Raw genomic sequence first — 20183 nt, forward strand, 5'->3', positions numbered from 1 at the left:
CTATATAATCATTATTTGGTAGCTGTGCCATTACGTAATTAACTCTATACTTCCTGGAACTGACACACTACCATTTTTTGCTATCCAGAATGAGTCTCTTAAATCCATATTCGGGAACCTAAATAAGTGGCCTGATTTTTCAAGATGGTGAGTTCCTGCCACGACTAGCCAATGCACCTGTATGTCAAAAGGAAAACAAATAGAAACTAGTTCTCAATACAACAGTGTCTAAATTGGTATGTTCAATTAGTCTGTTGTTTAAAAGATTATATTAGTCTCCTATAAGCATTTGCTGTGTCAGATCTTTAACAGAGATCCAAAATGTCCTTTTCATCCTATGTTCATCTATATTTTGTTCCTTAGTGTGATCTGAAAGACACTAGGCTGCTGTATATTTTAATTTTTAAGCCTATTTATCTTAACTCTTCACACTAACAGCTGATGAGTGTAGTTAACTATATTATTCTTGCTGTGTTACTAAATTATTTGAAAACTATTTTTTCTTAAGTATGGGCTTCTAACGCTTGGATAGAATGGAAGTTGAGCACAACTTTTCTCAGAAATCCACTTCTATCATCTGCTATTTTTGAGGTACCCAACTAGCTGTGTAATGCTGTATTTATGGATTTGTAACCTGTCTTTGCATATACTTTTCAAGCCTAAATCACAAGTGAAAAACACTTGTGGCTAACAACTGGTTTTTAGATGTACAACATTTGAATATCTAATCTATTGGGTTTATGGGTTTAATGTAAAGTTCCAGAAATGAAATGTAAAACAGCTCATTATCTTTATTTCCTTACGAAAAGTTATGATCAAAGAGTCATAGTCATTTTTAAATCTGCCAATAGAAGGTAAACACACTGGAATAACAATCAAATGTAAATAGCTGATTACTCCTCATTACTTTTTGGATTACCCACTCAAAAGTACTAAATGCACTTTTTTTTACATTTATGTCTCTTACTGTCATGCAATGCTTATGTCATGTTAAAAAAAAGAAAAAAGGTATTGACTACAGAAGGGAACACTAGAAAAGCAAGCACTTAGTATGTTTTCTTTAAATAATGTCCACTAGGATTGCTTAAACAGCATAATATTTCTCGGTGAGATCTTTGGTTTAGCAGGAATGATAACAGTAATAGCTCTCTGGACCACTTTATTATTAAATACAAAGTTTTAGAAGCTAGCTCTAAATAATTGAAGAAACCCATTAGGAGGACAGACAAACCAAGGCAGCTAATGGGGAAGGCCTAGTGCAGAATCTCTCTGATAGAACCCTGGGCTATATGTAATTGATATTTAGAGGCTAGATTTCCTTTTCTCCTAATAGTAATTATATCCGTGTCATTAATAATGGCTGCTGTAAGGTCTTTGGGTTTTTCCCAAAGGCAAAAATGATATCTGGTCAGAGAGGCCTCATAATTATTCACCTCATTTGCAACAGTGCTGAGACCTAGATTTTTCTCATTTGAGAATCTAAGCTCTTATAGTTTTTCCCTTGGGGATCTACATTAATAACAGCAGAATAGGGAAATTGAAAAGCCTACTAAACACCACTCACTATACTAGAATCAGCTAGGCAATTTTGTTTTAATGGTTTATCTCCCAAAGCACATTTGCAGTAATTATTTTTAAAATTCTCAAGGTGTGGTTTATTTGGCAGTGGTTTTGAAGTGCTTCCTTATGCTGAAAAAGCAAGGAACATTCATGAAGCTTGTGGTGAGAATGCTGATCACTTCCTTGAACTATCATCAACTGCAGGAAGTCTAGAGGTTGATTTTACATCAGTGTTCAAAAGTTCACGTACTTATCCAAATTATTCAGAATTCTTGGCTCTGCAAAAACACTCGAACTCTCATGAGAACGGGATTATCTCATGAGACTTACATTTCCGGCTTCTGGCTGCAACAGAAATATTGGTCTCTTACATAGCATGCAGCAATGTGTCTCAGAGAGAGGTGAATTCTAAAGCACACCAACATGTGGCACACTCACTGGTCCACGTAGACATATTACAGTGAACATGCTCTGGAGAACTTTTGGTGCATGCCACCAGGGTCTATATAGATTGCAACACATTAGTGGGCATTAGAATTTACAACCCACTAGTGAGCATTGCTGCACTATGTAGACATGCTCTATGTCGGCACTTCTGGTTGCACTGAGACTCCAGAAGTGCAGAGTTTAGACAATTTAAAAATAATGTGAAAATTGTTTACACTCTAAAACTTTGTGCGGGCCTGACCCTTTTTGCTGAACTGGCTACCCATCCTTAATAAGAATAATATTCACTAGCTTATACCTTTCATACTTATTATACATAAAAACCATTTACTGAACCACTATAATGGCCACATACCTAAATCAAACTACCGCACATCTGTATTACTGTCAGCATGTCCCTGTAGACAGTAAGCTCACTGGGGTAGGGTGCATGTCTTCCTATGTCTATTATGAAGTGCCTAGCACATGTGGCTATGATATAAAATATATTTTTTAAATGGAAGCTTAAAAGTATATTCTTCCTCATTTTAAAATCTAAGATAAAGTCATAACCTGAATTCAGAAAGCAACTGCTGGTAGGTAACAGGGTTGCCTGTCACCTATGCATTGTTTTCCAAGGATAGTCCCTCAAAAGAGGAATATCTGTCAGGGTGCACAGTACACACTACCAGCTGTCCAATTTTATAGGCTCATGGTCATCCCAGATGTCCTGTTTTTTCTACCTCAGAGGTGGCAACCTTAGTGGGTAAGGGAAATATGGCATTAGTTGCAAAATGGTGGCCTCTGCACAAGCCTAACATTTTTGACTCAATCACAAATTATGTAAAAGAATAATTGAAAAACTTTTATTGTTAAACTATTCACTACTATGAGAGACTTGAAAAGAATCAAGTGAGCTACATTATGTGGTGTAGATATCGCAGGAGGCTATGGGACAAAAGGGAATAACATTACTGTAGCTTACTAACATCAACCTCCTTCAACCAGAAATGTAGAGAGCTCCTTTATCTACTGACTACATTTATAAAATGTTTTGAAAAGTATTTAGGGTAAAATTCTGGCTGTGCCTCACGTAGGTGTAGTGTGTGTGTGAGAGCAGGAAGGACTTGGAACATCACACACCTAATGGGTGGGCAGAACTGTACTCTCTGCACTCAAGTGAATTGCAGAGACCTATCCCTTCTTACTTCCCCAAGAGAGCACACAGTGCCACAAAAATGGAAGGGAGGAAAACTGGCAGGCCATATGCAGGAGAGTAAGCTGTACTCCCAAAAGGAATGGAGCAGTTTGAGCACTTCCCCATGTGCTGTGGAGCTCTGGGAGGCATTCTTGCCCTCTGAGGCAGAATGCCTCCATGGTGCAGCTCTACAACATTTCCAGTACAGAGCTGTGCCTAAAACTGTGCCTATTCTTTACTATGGATTTGGAAAAGTGGCAAGTCATAAAATAGCAATTTACAAGCCCATGTATATTCATGTAGCATGCAGCTTTCCTAGACTCAGGATTTAGAATACATAATCTATTGTGCACACACACTATGACTTTTAAAGAATATTGACCACACATTCTGAGAGTTCATATCCTCGGAATTTAATAGAAAATTCCTATATAATAGAAGTATTTATCAACAATAATATGTAAACACACTTTTCAAAGTGGTTTAAGTTCTGCATAACACACATGTATGCAGGCACTTTGGAAGAAACTTCCTGACGCATTAACAATTTTCCATTGTTCGTTTGTAACTAATCCTGATATTTAATATTGATTGCCCACTGATATTTTAAAAAAATACTCATTTTAAGTTTTTAAAACTTCACATTGCTCCTACAAAAATTATTTACCTTGAGCTGATCTTAGGAATGTTACTGTACCCATTCAGGTTTATTCATTTGAAATCACATGATTCAAAGAAATGGAAAAGTTTGTTTAAATATTTCATTTTGAAGTTGAGCATCATTTCTTATGTGAGTAAAGTCAATACAACTTCAGGCTGATGGGAAAATTAGCAAGGTCATATTGCCCTCAAAATTCCTTAAACCTGATGCTCTGCTATATCTCTCCATTTCATCAGCTTAATAAAAAGTAGTTATAAAGTAACAGCTCTTCATCTGTCCTCAAAATCTCACCTGAAAACTAATTTTCCCCGGTCCATACTACTCAAAGACTCTCTCTCTTTTATTTATTAAATTCTATAACCCCACAGTTTTCAATTCAAAAGAATGGTAGAGTGTAGACATCAAGTTACAGAGAATCCACCATTTACTTTAGTTCTCTTTAATTGCCTCATGCTGCTGAGGAACGCAAAACACCCACCGGGTCTCTGCCAGTCTGACCTGGGGGAAAAATTTCTTCCCGACCCCAAATATGGTGATCAGGAAGACCCTGAATATGTGGGCAATACCCAATGTTAAATCATTATGGAATCATATGGGCAGGTATCAGGCATATCATACTAAAAGATTTAATTTGCAAATGTCTAGTCCCTCTGAGGACAGTGAAGCAGGGGATATCAAGAACTTCTTTGCAGAATACCTCTTGGATTTCTAGCATCAAACATTTAATGGATTGTTTGTCTCTGTGCAGACTCACTTATCATCTAAGGTGACATATGTTGCTAAATGGACAGTTTTTGGAATGATTCATCATCTACTAGAAATAAGATATGTGAATTTGCCAGGTTTCAAGATACAATGTTATTTCAGGTGCATGATATTCTGTAGCTGATAATATCACAGAAGTATTCAAGCAAAGGAAAATTTTCTATCACACAGTAATGGAAGCTTGGAATGAGATTTTCAGATTCTTTTCTCCCTGCCAGACTGACCCAAACTTTATAATCCTTTGACCAGGACAAGCAGCCACATGAAGGACAGGCACATGGGATGGGTTGAATTGGCACTTTATCAGTTATACACTGGGGAGGGACACTATAATTCTCACCCCCTCCTCTCACATGCCAGGTTCCAGCAAGGGTTACAGAGCTTTAGAACCAAACAATAACTGCCCTGTCTACCCCAGAGACTCAGCTCAGTTGTGAAAACTTCTCTCCCCAGAACTCCCAACATACAAGGTGGAAGAGGGGGTTGAGTGATAAGAGGCCACAAGCCTGTGTGGAAACCCAGAGTTTGCCAATACATCAGGTCTCTGCCCTGAGCACGAGGTCATAGAATCACAGAAGCTTAGGGTGGGAAGAGACCTCAGGAGGTCAACTAGTCCAACCACCTGCTCAAAGCAGGACCATCTAAATCATCCCAGCCAGGGCTGTGTCAAGCCAGGCCTTAAAAACCCCAAAGGATAGAGATTCTACCACCTCCCTAGGTAACCCATTCCAGTGCTTCACCATCTTCCTAGTGAAATAGTTTTTCCTAATATCCAACCTAGACCTCCCCAACTTGAGCAACTTGGGACAATTGCTCCTTGTTCTGTCATCTGCCACCACTGAGAACAGCCGAGCTCCATCCTCTTTGGAACCCCATTTTAAGTAGTTGAAGGCTGCTATCAAATCCCCCCTCACTCTTCTCCTCTGCAGACTAAATAAGACCAGTTCCCTCAGCTTCTCCTCGTAAATTATGTGCCCCAGCCCCCTAATCATTTTCATTGCCCTCCACTGGACTCTCTCCAATTTGCCCACATCTTTTCTCTAGTGGGCGGCTCAAAACTGGATACAGTACTCCAGATGTGGCCTCACCAGTGTCAAATAAAGGGGAATAATCACTTCCCTTGATCTGCTGGCAATGTTCCTACTAATGCAGCCCAGTATGCCGTTACCTTCTTGGCAACAAGGGCACACTATTGACTCATATCCAGCTTCTCATCCACTGTAATCTCCAGGTCCTTTTCTGTAGAACTGCCACTTAGCCAGTCGGTCCCCAGCCTGTAGCAGTGCATGGGATTCTTCCATTCTAAGTGCAGGACTTGCACTTGTCCTTGTTGAACCTCATCAGACTTCTTTTGGCTCAATCCTCCAATTTGTCTAGGTCACTCTGGACCCTATCCCTAACCTCCAGTGTATCTACCTCTTCCGCCAGCTTAGTGTCATCTGCAAACTTGCTGAGGGCGCAATCCATGCCATCCTCCAGATCATCAATGAAGATGTTGAACAAAACCAGCCCCAAGACCGACCCCTGGGCCACTCCACTTGATACCGGCTGCCAACTAGACATCAAGCCGTTGATCACTACCCATTGAGCCCGATGATCTAGCCAGCTATCTATCCACCTTATAGTCCATTCATCCAATCCATACTTCTTTAACTTGCTGGAAAGAATACTGTGGGAGACTGTATCAAAAACTTTGCTAAAGTCAAGATATATCATGTCCACCGCTTTCCCTTCATCCACAGAGCCAGTTATCTCATCATAGAAGGCAATTAGATTAGTCAGGCATGACTTGCCCTTGGTGAATCCATGTTGACTGTTTCTGATCACCTTCCTCTCCTCCAAATGCTTCAAAATGGATTTCTTGAGGACCTGCTCCATGATTTTTCCAGGGACAGAGGTGTGGCTGACTGGTCTGTAGTTCCCTGGATTCTCCTTCTTCCCTTTTTTAAAGATGGGCACTATATTCGCCTTTTTCCAATTGTCCAGGACTTCCCTCGATCACCACGAGTTTTAAGATAATGGTCAGTGGCTCTGCAATCACATCAGCCAACGCCCTCAGCACCCTTGGATGCATTAGATCTGGACCCATGGACTTGTGCATGTCCAGCTTTTCTAAATAGTCCTTAACCTGTTCTTTCACCACTGAGGGTTGCTCACCTCCTTCCCATACTGTGCTGACCAGTGCAGCAGTCTGGGAGCTGACATTGTCTGTGAAAGCCGCGGCAAAAAAAAGCATTGAGTACTTCAGCTTCTTCCATATCATCGATCACTAGGTTGCCTCCCTCATTCAGTAAGGTTCCCACACTTTCCCTGATCTTTTTCTTGCTGCTAACATACCTGTAGAAATCCTTCTTGTTACCCTTCACATCCCTTGCTAGCTGCAACTCCAATTGTACTTTGGCATTTCTGATTACACCCCTGCATGCTCAAGCAATATTTTTATACTCCTCCCTAGTCATCTGTCCAAGTTTCCACTTCTTGTAAGTTTCCTTTTTGTGTTTAAGCTCACTGGAGATTTCACTGTTAAGCCAAGCTGGTCGCCTGTCATATTTGCTATTCTTTCTGCACATCGGGATGGTTTGTTCCTGCTCCCTCAATAAGGCTGAGTTCTCAAAAAGGTCCAACAGCAGAGTCCCAGATGTCATTTACCTCTAGGAACTGGCTCTTTTAGCCTCTAACAGCACTGGGCAATGGCTGCAAGTTGCGACACGTCAGTGATCTTAATAGCATTATGTGAACTTCTGTATTTTACTATTTTCAACCCAATTGTGCCTCCCAGAGGCTGTGAGGAGGTGAAAACCCCTTGACCACATGTCAGTTTGGCCTCAGCAGGAAAAATTCCATTGTGATCCCAGTACTAAAGCTTCCCATATCTTCTGAGCAATATTAAAAGCACGTGAGGGACAAGAAGTTTTGTTCATGGGATGACTAAGTCCTGGTGGCTATAGTTAAATGAATGCAGAACTACCTATAGACGTCTAGAATGTCTCTCTGGCCCGTTCCCACAAATCACCAAAGAAAGCTCCAGGGAACACAAACTTTTAAAAGGATTAAATATAATCCAATAATTCTGCTGAAATCCTCAGGGTTTCACAGAGTTAAACTATTGTCACACATTGTGTTATTCAGATGAATTGAGATTCTAGATGCTGCTTTCAGATAACGGAGTGTTCGATGGAGGCACTCGGTTCTGCAATGTCTGTGGGGGAAAAACCCAGTTTTCCCTCTAATATAAATGGGAGGCAAATGGGATACCATACTGGAAAAAAACTAAGAATACTCTGCAATATCTGTTCCATTCTTATTGCGGTAGTCTTTATAGCAATATCTGAGGCAAATGAAGATTGGTTGGGAATTATGCATCACTATATGCATTTTTATTGCCTCCTGAAGACTTTTCTTTTCCTTGCATAGTGAGAACTTCACATTTATTGTACAGAACTTCTCAGCTGTCTTGAGTTTAGGTTTGATGGACAGTAAGGCCTTATTTTGAGGCCTTAGAACTGTGTCTTTCCACTTAAGAGAGACCCACAGTAAACTGGACAGTAAGATACCATAACCAAACTCTTTTTGGGACTCCAATTAGGCATAAATCAGAATGCTGGCCACAATTTCCAAAGTTCACAATACAAGGATGTCCGTGCGGTAACATCATTCACATTGCTATGTCAGATCTTCACAGTCTCTACACGTTTATGACAACAGTCCCATTTCAGGCTTGTAGTGGCCACTGAGAACTTGACTGCGGATATTTCCATCACAAAATGTTGCTGAGAAGCTTCTGTAATTCTAGACATCCCTTCTAAAGTAAAAACTTTGTTATCCAGTATGTTGGGAGAGTGTGTGGAGGGTGGGTGCGGGTTAATCAAATATTCCGGTTAACTGAGAGTTATACTTTACCAATGGAATACTAATTTTCGAAGAATTAGAATACAATAAAATGAATAAAGTATAAAATTCAGTCATACAGTATACAGGTATTCACCAATCCAGCAGTAGTACTGCACTGCAGAGGGTTGGTTTCTTGAAACACTTAGGTGTATACAGTTAAAGTTTTCTATACAGTAGGTTATCCTATGACACTACATATCACTATGAGCAGCACATGGCATACACCCAGATCACTACAAAAACACTTAACACTAAAACTATACTGAACATAATTTAATCTTTTTTTGGTGATTCAGAAGGCACCTCAGGATCTTGTAGTACCTCAGGGTCATCGTTGTCAACATCACTTATTATTGTAGATGTAGAAGGTGTAAGAGATTGGGCTGAATCTGTAATGACCCTATGACAAACCCTGGAAGTTGCTTTTTTGAATAAATCCCTGATATCAGCTTGCTTGCTTGTCTTCCTCCTCTTTTGCATAAAAGTAGAGTGCAGAATGTGCAATTGCATAACCTCATGGGCAGTAAACTAGTCCCGGTTACTAGCTTGAAGATTTGTATTAGGAGGTATCAGAAATGCCAGTTAATAGAGTTTCTGGTTGATAAAGTGCTGGATAACACAGCTTTTACTGTAATATCGCTCTTGTGGGGTTTTAGTAACTGTACTCTGTGGAGTTTCAGGGTGAGGACAAATAGATTTTTGTAAAGGCCATACTTGTATTTGCTGGTTTTGGCATAGGAGCTTTCCTCTTCATTTCAGCGTACAATTTTGCTTTGCATTTGGCCATTATACCCATTCGTTATCATGTCTGCAAAGCCTAATGTACTCCAAAGGTGCTGTCATAAATATAAGGGGAAGGGTAAACCCCTTTGAAATTCCTCCTGGCCAGGGAAAAGCTCCTCTCACCTGTAAAGGGTTAAGAAGCTAAAGGTAACCTCGCTGGCACCTGACCAAAATGACCAATGAGGAGACAAGATACTTTCAAAAGCTGGGAGGAGGGAAAAAAACAAAGGGTCTGTGTCTGTCTGTATGCTGTGCTTGGCCAGGGATAGACCAGGAATGGAGTCTTAGAACTTTTAGTAAGTAATCTAGCTAGGTATGTGTTAGATTATGATTTCTTTAAATGGCTGAGAAAAGAATTGTGCTGAATAGAACAACTATTTCTGTCTGTGTATCTTTTTTGTAACTTAAGGTTTTGCCTAGACGGGTTCTCTATGTTTTTTAATCTAATTACCCTGTAAGATATCTACCATCCTGATTTTACAGGGGGGATTTCTTTATTTCTATTTACTTCTATTTTCTATTAAAAGTTTTCTTGTAAAAAACTGAATGCTTTTTCATTGTTCTCAGATCCAAGGGTTTGGGTCTGTGGTCACCTATGCAAATTGGTGAGGCTTTTTATCCAACATTTCCCAGGAAAGGGGGGTGCAAGTGTTGGGAGGATTGTTCATTGTTCTTAAGATCCAAGGGTCTGGGTCTGTAGTCACCTAGGCAAATTGGTGAGGCTTTTTACCAAACCTTGTCCAGGAAGTGGGGTGCAGGGTTTTGGGAAGTATTTTGGGGGGAAAGACGCGTCCAAACAGCTCTTCCCCAGTAACCAGTATTAGTTTGGTGGTGGTAGCGGCCATTCCAAGGACCACGGGTGGAATACTTTGTACCTTGGGGAAGTTTTGACCTAAGCTGGTAAAGATAAGCTTAGGAGGTTTTTCATGCAGGTCCCCACATCTGTACCCTAGAGTTCAGAGTGGGGGAGGAACCTTGACATGGTGGCATAGTGGTGGGATTAACCTGAAATCATTTTGAGATCCAGTTGAGATTTTTTGAACTAGAAATACAGATTTTAAAAAGAAATTATTTCTTCCTTTAGAAAGGAAGTCCAGAAAGCAGTTGAAACTGAAAGCAGATTGTTTTTTCTCTGCTTTGTGGCCAAGCAGAGACAAAAGGGGATTATCTTGTGAATTGCAGGTTTTCTTTGCCTGGAGGCAGGGTACTTAACTCCTGCAGGGAAATTCACAGTCTTCCAACCCAGAGGTTTTTTTTTTTCTTTTCTTCCTAAAAGTAAATAGGGGGTGTGTGTTCTACCCATTTGCTTTTTCTTTGGGCTGGATAAGCAGGTTTCCAAGTAGTTGGAATTTTTTTTGCTTTAATTTGGGCCCAGAGCAGAGACAAGGGAATTGTCTTTTTCTGTAGGCTGACAATCACTATCAGAGAATAGGTATTCTATTCCAGCACAGCAAAATTTTACAGCCAAGTTTTGTTTGTTTATTTCTAAACCTCGGGTGTAAAGTTAGTTAAAAACAGAGAGGTTAGAATGTCCAAATCCGCGGCTCGACTACAGCTCGAATTAGCCAAATTTCAGGCTGAGGAAAGACAAAGGGAACATGAAAGACAGATAGAACTCATGCGGCTGAAGAAGGAACAAGAAAGGGAGGCAGCGAGAGAAGCAGAACAACACCAAGCGGCTGCTCACAGGAGAGCTATGGAAGCGAGGGACAAAGAACTGGAGGAGAAGGAAAAAGAGAGGAAGTATGTGGAGGAGATGGAGAAGATAAAGGCTCAGCAGAATATCCCAACAAACCCTAGTAATCCTTCTCCAAGTACCACTTCCCATCCCAGAAAGTTCCCCACCTACAAGGCAGGCGATGATACTGAGGCCTTCCTAGAAAACTTCGAAAGGGCCTGCCTTGGGTACAACATCTCTACTGACCAATACATGGTAGAGCTGAGGCCGCAGCTCAGTGGACCCTTAGCTGAGGTGGCAGCTGAAATGCCTAAAGAACACATGAACAAGTATGAACTGTTTAAATCCAAGGCGAGAGTCAGAATGGGGATAACACCCGAGCAGTCTCGTCGGAGGTTCAGAGCCCTAAGGTGGAAACCAGACATGTCATTTACCCGACATGCCTACCACATTGTGAAACATTGGGATGCCTGGATATCAGGAGCAAGTGTTGAATCTCCAGTAAATTTGCCCTTCCTAATGCAAATGGAACAATTCTTAGAGGGTGTTCCTGAGGAAATAGAAAGATACATCCTAGATGGGAAACCCAAAACTGTAATCGAGGCAGGAGAGATTGGAGCCAGATGGGTGGAGGTGGCAGAGAAGAAGAAAACTGGTCGCAGTTGGAGCGGAGACCAGAAGGGACCACCCCAGACCACACCCTATTACCGGGGGCCGCCCAAGGCCCCACCTACCTCCCAAAGAACCCTCCAGACCCCTTATCGTCCTGCCACCCCGTTCTCCAGCAACCCTCCTCGCCCCAGTGACCCGTCAGCTGGACGATGTTTTAAATGTAACGAGCTGGGGCATGTAAAGGCCAACTGCCCCAAGAACCCCAACAGATTACAGTTCATTGCACCGGAATCACACCAGAGGTCCACAGGCCCAGATACCTCCCAGATACCCTTGGAGCGGAGGGAAACTGTGAGTGTGGGCGGGAAGAAGGTCACCGCGTGGAGGGACACCGGAGCACAAGTGTCAGCTATCCATGCTTCCTTAGTGGACCCCAATTTAATCAACCCAGAGATCCAAGTGACGATTCAACCCTTCAAGTCCAACTCTTTCAATTTGCCTACAGCCAAGTTGCCTGTCCAGTACAAGGGCTGGTCAGGAATGTGGACTTTTGCAGTCTATGATGATTATCCCATCCCCATGCTGTTGGGGGAAGACTTGGCCAATCATGTGAAGCAGGCCAAGAGGGTGGGAATGGTCACCCGCAGCCAGGCTAAACAAGCCGTGAGGCCTAGCTCTGTTCCGGAAACTTCTATCAGGACCCAGTCAGAGGTGATGGACCCGGACCCCAGGCCAATGTCTGCAACAGCAGTAGTGGATCCAGTCCCAGAGACCCAGACGGAACCAGTCCCAGAACCGGAACCAGCCGAACAACCAACACCAGACCCCGTGCCAGCACTGAATCCAGTACTTGCAACCTCAACACCAGAGGGCCCCACCGAACCTGAACTGGCAGCAGCCGATAACCCTACACAAGAGGCTCAGCCGGAGCCTGAATCCCAACCTAGTGCACCAGCGGAGAGCGGTTCACAGTCAACAGAAACAGCTCCATCCTCTATATCGCTTCCAGAGGGACCAAGCCTAGGTCCACAATCCAATGAGGGACTGATGTCTCCAGCATCAAGGGAACAGTTCCAGACCGAACAGGAAGCAGATGAAAGCCTCCAGAGAGCTTGGACAGCGGCACGGAGCAACCCACCGCCTCTCAGCTCTTCTAATCGATCCAGGTTTGTTGTAGAAAGAGGACTTTTATACAAGGAAACTCTTTCTGGTGGACACCAGGAAGACTGGCATCCTCAGAGACAGTTGGTAGTTCCAACTAAATACCGGGCCAAGCTCTTGAGCTTAGCCCACGATCACCCTAGTGGCCATGCTGGGGTGAACAGGACCAAAGACCGTTTGGGGGGGTCATTCCACTGGGAGGGAATGGGCAAGGATGTTTCTACCTATGTCCAGTCTTGTGAGGTGTGCCAAAGAGTGGGAAAACCCCAAGACCAGGTCAAAGCCCCTCTACAACCACTCCCCATCATTGAAGTTCCATTTCAGCGAGTAGCTGTGGATATTCTGGGTCCTTTTCCGAAAAAGACAGCCAGAGGAAAGCAGTACATACTGACTTTCATGGATTTTGCCACCCGATGGCCGGAAGCAGTAGCTCTAAGCAACACCAGGGCTAAAAGTGTATGCCAGGCACTAGCAGACATTTTTGCCAGGGTAGGTTGGCCCTCCGACATCCTCACAGATGCAGGGACTAATTTCCTGGCAGGAACTATGAAAAACCTTTGGGAAGCTCATGGGGTAAATCACTTGGTTGCCACTCCTTACCACCATCAAACAAATGACATGGTGGAGAAGTTTAATGGAACTTTGGGGGCCATGATACGTAAATTTGTAAATGAGCACTCCAATGATTGGGACCTAGTGTTGCAGCAGTTGCTCTTTGCCTACAGAGCTGTACCACATCCCAGTTTAGGGTTTTCCCCATTTGAACTTGTATATGGCCGTGAGGTTAAGGGGCCATTGCAGTTGGTGAAGCAGCAATGGGAGGGATTTACACCTTCTCCAGGAACTAACATTCTGGACTTTGTAACCAACCTACAAAACACCCTCCGAACCTCTTTAGCCCTTGCTAAAGAAAACTTACAGGATGCTCAAAAAGAGCAAAAAGCCTGGTATGATAAACATGCCAGAGAGCGTTCCTTCAAAGTAGGAGACCAGGTCATGGTCTTAAGGGCGCTCCAGGCCCATAAAATGGAAGCATCGTGGGAAGGGCCATTCATGGTCCAGGAGCGCCTGGGAGCTGTTAATTATCTCATAGCATTCCCCACCTCCAACCGAAAGCCTAAGGTGTACCATATTAATTCTCTAAAGCCCTTTTATTCCAGAGAATTAAAGGTTTGTCAGTTTACAGCCCAGGGAGAAGATGATGCTGAGTGGCCTGAAGGTGTCTACTACGAAGGGAAATGTGCTGGTGGTGTGGAAGAGGTGAACCTCTCCATGACCCTTGGGCGTATGCAGCGACAGCAGATCCAGGAGCTGTGCACTAGCTACGCGCCAACGTTCTCAGCCACCCCAGGACTGACTGAACGGGCATACCACTCCATTGACACAGGTAATGCTCACCCAATTAGGGTCCAACCTTACCGGGTGTCTCCTCAAGCTAAAACTGCTATAGACCGGGAGATCCAGGATATGTTACAGATGGGTGTAATCCGCCCCTCTGAAAGTGCATGGGCATCTCCAGTGGTTCTAGTTCCCAAACCAGATGGGGAAATACGTTTTTGCGTGGACTACCGTAAGCTAAATGCTGTAACTCGCCCAGACAACTATCCAATGCCACGCACAGATGAACTGTTAGAGAAACTGGGACGGGCCCAGTTCATCTCTACCTTGGACTTAACAAAGGGGTACTGGCAGGTACCGCTAGATGAATCTGCCAAGGAAAGGTCAGCCTTCATCACACATCTCGGGCTGTATGAATTTAATGTACTCCCTTTCGGGCTGCGAAATGCACCCGCCACTTTCCAAAGACTTGTAGATGGTCTCCTAGCGGGATTAGGAGAATATGCAGTCGCCTACCTTGACGATGTGGCCATATTTTCGGATTCCTGGGCAGACCACCTGGAACATCTACAAAAAGTCCTTGAGCGCATAAGGGAGGCAGGACTAACTGTTAAGGCTAAGAAGTGTCAAATAGGCCTAAACAGAGTGACTTACCTTGGACACCAGGTGGGTCAAGGAACTATCAGCCCCCTACAGGCCAAAGTGGATGCTATCCAAAAGTGGCCTGTCCCAAAGTCAAAGAAACAGGTTCAATCCTTCTTAGGCTTGGCCGGTTATTACAGACGATTTGTACCGCACTACAGCCAAATCGCTGCCCCACTGACAGACCTAACCAAAAAGAAACAGCCAAATGCTGTTCAGTGGACCGGAAAGTGTCAGAAGGCCTTTAACAAGCTTAAAGCGACACTCATGTCTGACCCTGTACTAAGGGCCCCAGACTTTGACAAACCGTTCCTAGTAACCACAGATGCATCTGAGCGTGGTGTGGGAGCAGTTTTAATGCAGAAAGGACCTGATCAAGAATTCCACCCTGTAGTGTTTCTCAGCAAAAAACTGTCTGAGAGGGAAAGCAACTGGTCAGTCACTGAAGAAGAATGTTATGCCATTGTCTACGCTCTGGAAAAGCTACGCCCATATGTTTGGGGACGGCGTTTCCACCTGCAAACCGACCATGCTGCACTGAAGTGGCTTCACACCGTCAAGGAAACTAACAAAAAACTTCTTCGGTGGAGTTTAGCTCTCCAAGATTTTGATTTCGACATCCAACACATCTCAGGAGCTTCTAACAAAGTGGCTGATGCACTCTCCCGTGAAAGTTTCCCAGAGTCAACTGGTTAAAATCGTCCTTGAGATGTGGAAAATATTGTTAGTCTTTATGTACTTGGTAGTATATTTAGAGATGCATGTGTCTTATTAACTCTGTTTTTCCTAGAGCTCCAGGAAGAAATCCCAGCCAGTGTTTCACCCTAGCTGAGATTTGGGGGGCGTGTCATAAATATAAGGGGAAGGGTAAACCCCTTTGAAATTCCTCCTGGCCAGGGGAAAGCTCCTCTCACCTGTAAAGGGTTAAGAAGCTAAAGGTAACCTCGCTGGCACCTGACCAAAATGACCAATGAGGAGACAAGATACTTTCAAAAGCTGGGAGGAGGGAAAAAAACAAAGGGTCTGTGTCTGTCTGTATGCTGTGCTTGGCCAGGGATAGACCAGGAATGGAGTCTTAGAACTTTTAGTAAGTAATCTAGCTAGGTATGTGTTAGATTATGATTTCTTTAAATGGCTGAGAAAAGAATTGTGCTGAATAGAATAACTATTTCTGTCTGTGTATCTTTTTTGTAACTTAAGGTTTTGCCTAGACGGGTTCTCTATGTTTTTTAATCTAATTACCCTGTAAGATATCTACCATCCTGATTTTACAGGGGGGATTTCTTTATTTCTATTTACTTCTATTTTCTATTAAAAGTTTTCTTGTAAAAAACTGAATGCTTTTTCATTGTTCTCAGATCCAAGGGTTTGGGTCTGTGGTCACCTATGCAAATTGGTGAGGCTTTTTATCCAACATTTCCCAGGAAAGGGGGGTGCAAGTGTTGGGAGGATTGTTCATTGTTCTTAAGATCCAAGGGTCTGGGTCTGTAGTCACCTAGGCAAATTGGTGAGGCTTTTTACCAAACCTTGTCCAGGAAGTGGGGTGCAGGGTTTTGGGAAGTATTTTGGGGGGAAAGACGCGTCCAAACAGCTCTTCCCCAGTAACCAGTATTAGTTTGGTGGTGGTAGCGGCCATTCCAAGGACCACGGGTGGAATACTTTGTACCTTGGGGAAGTTTTGACCTAAGCTGGTAAAGATAAGCTTAGGAGGTTTTTCATGCAGGTCACCACATCTGTACCCTAGAGTTCAGAGTGGGGGAGGAACCTTGACAGGTGCTATATAAATAACATTTCAATGGTGTTAAATAAAAACATTAATATGGCTACATCAAACACATTAAAATGGCATAAAATCAAATTTCCTATTTCAGTATCACAGTATAGCACATGATTCTAGTCTATCTTTCCAGAATCTGGCCTGCAAGAGTGGTACATGCCTGATGTTTCAGAGGAAGTTGTAACATATATCTTTTTTCCCCCTAAACAATCTTCCCACAGTTGTTGCTGCCCATGCTTTTCTCCCAGTTTGCCTTCTAATTAGTACTGCCAAAAGAGTGTTCTCCTATAGGCTATTGACAAAAGGTGCTTTGTTAAAAAATTATTGATTCAGTACAATGAGTGACTATCACAAGGCACTAAGGGCAAAATAACCACTGGGAGAAGCATGTGCTTATGCCAACAATGAATCCTCCTCCCCCCCGCCAGGTGTAAGAGAAAGAATTGCTTACAGTAGAAAAATACCCCTGATGCATTATAAAGGACTAGAAAAGAAAATGGTGCTTCCTATATGGGGTTGGACAGGATTTGTTTGAGGTACATATACCTTGAAATCTTTAAACCATGATTTGAGGACTTCAATAGCTCAGACATAGGTTAGGGGTTCGTTACAGGAGTGGGTGGGTAAGATTCTGTGGCCTGCGTTGTGCAGGAGATCAGACTAAACAATCATAATGGTCCCGTCTGACCTTAAAGTCTATGACGCATGTGACTCTACTGTGCAAAGGTCAACTTCCTTAGGCAGTGTTAGATTTTAGTGCCCTGTTGACACTACTAAAGAGAATTCCTGTGCCAAGTTGCTCAGTAACACTGTATTTGTCTTCAGAGTATAATGTACCAATGAGTTTGTGCAACTAAGTTTGTGCTTAAAACTTAATCTAAAACTTTGATGGGCAGATCTCTGGAATGAGCCAAAATGTTTCCTACAGTTGAATTAATCTCTTAATAGAGTACAGTATTTACAGTCATTTTTTTTATTGTTGATAAATAAAACAAGTGCCAGATCAAGTCATAATAGGGAAGCAACATGGTAAAAGTTATGGAATAGATCCTTGAGGATCCCTGGAATCTGTGGATTTTCCAGGCCTCATTTGTGTGTTTATCAAATAAGATAAACAGTGTAACTTGTTTTTCAATTTGAGTAATTTCAGTTGTTGGACTTTTCTCAATTCTAGCTTTAATAAAACAGCATAACTGTGCACAGAACTGCAGACTTAGAACTTCTCAGGCTGAAAAACAAGCCCAGATATTTACAAAGTAAAAATATAACTCCCTTTTCCTGTCTCTGCTTTATGTCTTCCTCCTCAGGGCTCTTTTCTCCTTTCCATTCATTGTTTTGTGCTTCTTAGAAAGGGAAAAGGAAATACTATTATCTCCTTAGTTTGGCAGGTTGAGATGCAGATACCTGAAAACTCCTGGATATGTCTCAAAGCATGAAGGTACCAATTACCACAAATGTTTATTCTGCAGCAAGGCTTACTCTTCAAACTGGGGTGTGCAAATGTGCACAGAATGGATGAGAGCAAAAGCAGACCCCAGTTTGTGCTTACATGCGTGCACATCTACATCTGGAGTGAGGGACGTGTGTGTGCACCTTTGCCCAAATGGGCTTGAAGATTTTGGGTCCAGACTTGTGATATGAATGTTTGTTTCTTATGTGGTTCTCATTTCTCTTTCTAATCTTAAAAACAATGCCATTTTATTTAGTCTAATATTCTCTGTTCTTTGCTAATCCTGTAGCTAGAAATGTGTACCGTGTAATTTGGCCTCAGGTTGTTGCTAAATCAGACCACAAAAAATGTAATCACAATAACATGTATCAGAATTGTATTATATCAACAATATCATGGCAGACATCAAAACACATCAAAGGGGCCACATATTTAACATTGTTTATAAACCTCACTAATGTGACACCATGAGATGTGCATATCTGTTTTCATCTACTGTACTCAAATCTGACATAAAACAAGACAAATTAAAACATAAATAGATCAGTACAAAACAAAATTAACACTTAAACCTAATGATTGCATGTGGGGTAAAGTGAGAACAAGTTTACAAGTTAAAAAATATACAGATATTTCAATATACAACATGCTGCTCTGTAGAGTGTTATTTAGTTGATGTTCTAAGCAAGACCTACTTTCTCATAGTACTTGATCTCGTAGTCCAGAATGGCTCCACTGGGAAAGTCAGGCTCTTGCCATGAGAGGGCAATGCTGTTTTGGGAAGCCCAGTCCTTCCTTACCATACCTATCAAGGAGGGCGCTGAAAGGGAAAAAGATAACTAAGGGTTAAAGAGAAAGCACACTGTTTATCACTTTTTGACTTTACTTTCTTAGGATACTGACAAGCAGTGACCTCTAGGCAGACGAGCATGACAGATGGAAATTCTCAGCCCAACTCAGTAACCTGGAGTTAATGTTGAAAGTACATATCAGTAATTTCACGGTTAAAGTGTGGGTGTACTTTTGAGAACTGATTGAAAAATGGCAACACCTTATTCAAAAGATCTGCTCCCAGTTATACCTGCTGACTTTATAGACAAAAAATAGATTTTATTTTTTTAATTCTTGTTAGTACTACACAACCAACAAAATTAACAGAAGTGCTAGATTCTGTCCCTTCTTCAGCTACATAAACAGAATTGTTACATTCAAATCAATTGCACCTGTATAAATGTATCGATGCTGTCACAAGCACATAATCTGAAGGCAGTAGGGTTGCACTGGTACACTAAGGGCATCGTTTCAGATGCAGAACAAAAATTTATAGTTTATCTCTTACATAAGAGTAATCTGAATTGAATTCACCAGATTTCTTCATAATAAATAAGTAAATTTTATGTTTAATTTATAAATTGGGTCAAATTTATCTTTGGATCAAAAGAAGTTAACAATTTAAAAATTCAATGAATTCCTATTTTTGTTAGCAAAATTTAGCCCCCCCAAAAACCAACCTAGTACATTTTAGTAGGTAACTGAGATTATGTCATCCGCAGAATGACCAAGGATATTGTAATACATTCATTTTATGCATTTTTTCTCCCTCTGACTAGAACACAAGTGAATCTACATTTCTAGATTTCTAGTCAAATATTGGGGATTATATTTTTGGTTCTAGAATAAACAGTGTGTAGTTTTTTTAAGATTTTACCCATTTACTGACTTGCAGAAAAAAGATACAGTATAAGAAATATTCTGCACAAAATTCAAATGCAGTAAAATTTTCAAGATAAAATGTATTTGTAAATAAATTAAACATTCATTTAGAAAAACGTTATTAGATTAGAGTTGTCTAAAGCACTTTTGAAAGTGAGAAAACTCACAATTAATGTTCCATATGCTATGTGAACTCTATCCTTTAAATACACCAATCCTCTCATATTGTGGATACTAATTATAGCATTAAGGTCTTTAACTCATAGCTGCCCTTCCTCTGGTACAGGGAGAGTTCAGGCCAGTATTGAGAGGAAGTGTATGGTCATTGGAGTTTTGCAGCCCATTATATATGATGAATGCAGCAAAATTTGACTTGCCCTGTATATACAAGGTGGGTTCTCTGACCACTGGGTGAATGCAGTACAGTACAGTGTCAACCCATTATGTGTTTGGTGTGTAGAATATACAAGATTTTTTTTTTTCTGGACTGTATTGGGAAAGCAGGAATCAGGATTGTGATATTTTCTT

At 41.8% G+C, this 20183-nt stretch overlaps 1 protein-coding gene across 1 annotated transcript in view; it reads right to left on the reverse strand.

Moving 5' to 3' along the window:
• EPHA6 (EPH receptor A6) overlaps positions 1 to 20183 on the reverse strand; it is a 621363-nt gene that overhangs the window by 238150 nt on the left and 363030 nt on the right. The window contains exon 4 of the mRNA XM_077816508.1: positions 18638 to 18762. Coding sequence (XP_077672634.1) covers positions 18638 to 18762 — 125 coding nt within the window. The remainder of the gene's footprint in view (positions 1 to 18637; positions 18763 to 20183) is intronic.

This window comes from Eretmochelys imbricata, chromosome 1 (genome assembly GCF_965152235.1).
Source record: "Eretmochelys imbricata isolate rEreImb1 chromosome 1, rEreImb1.hap1, whole genome shotgun sequence".
NCBI lineage: Eukaryota > Metazoa > Chordata > Testudines > Cheloniidae > Eretmochelys > Eretmochelys imbricata.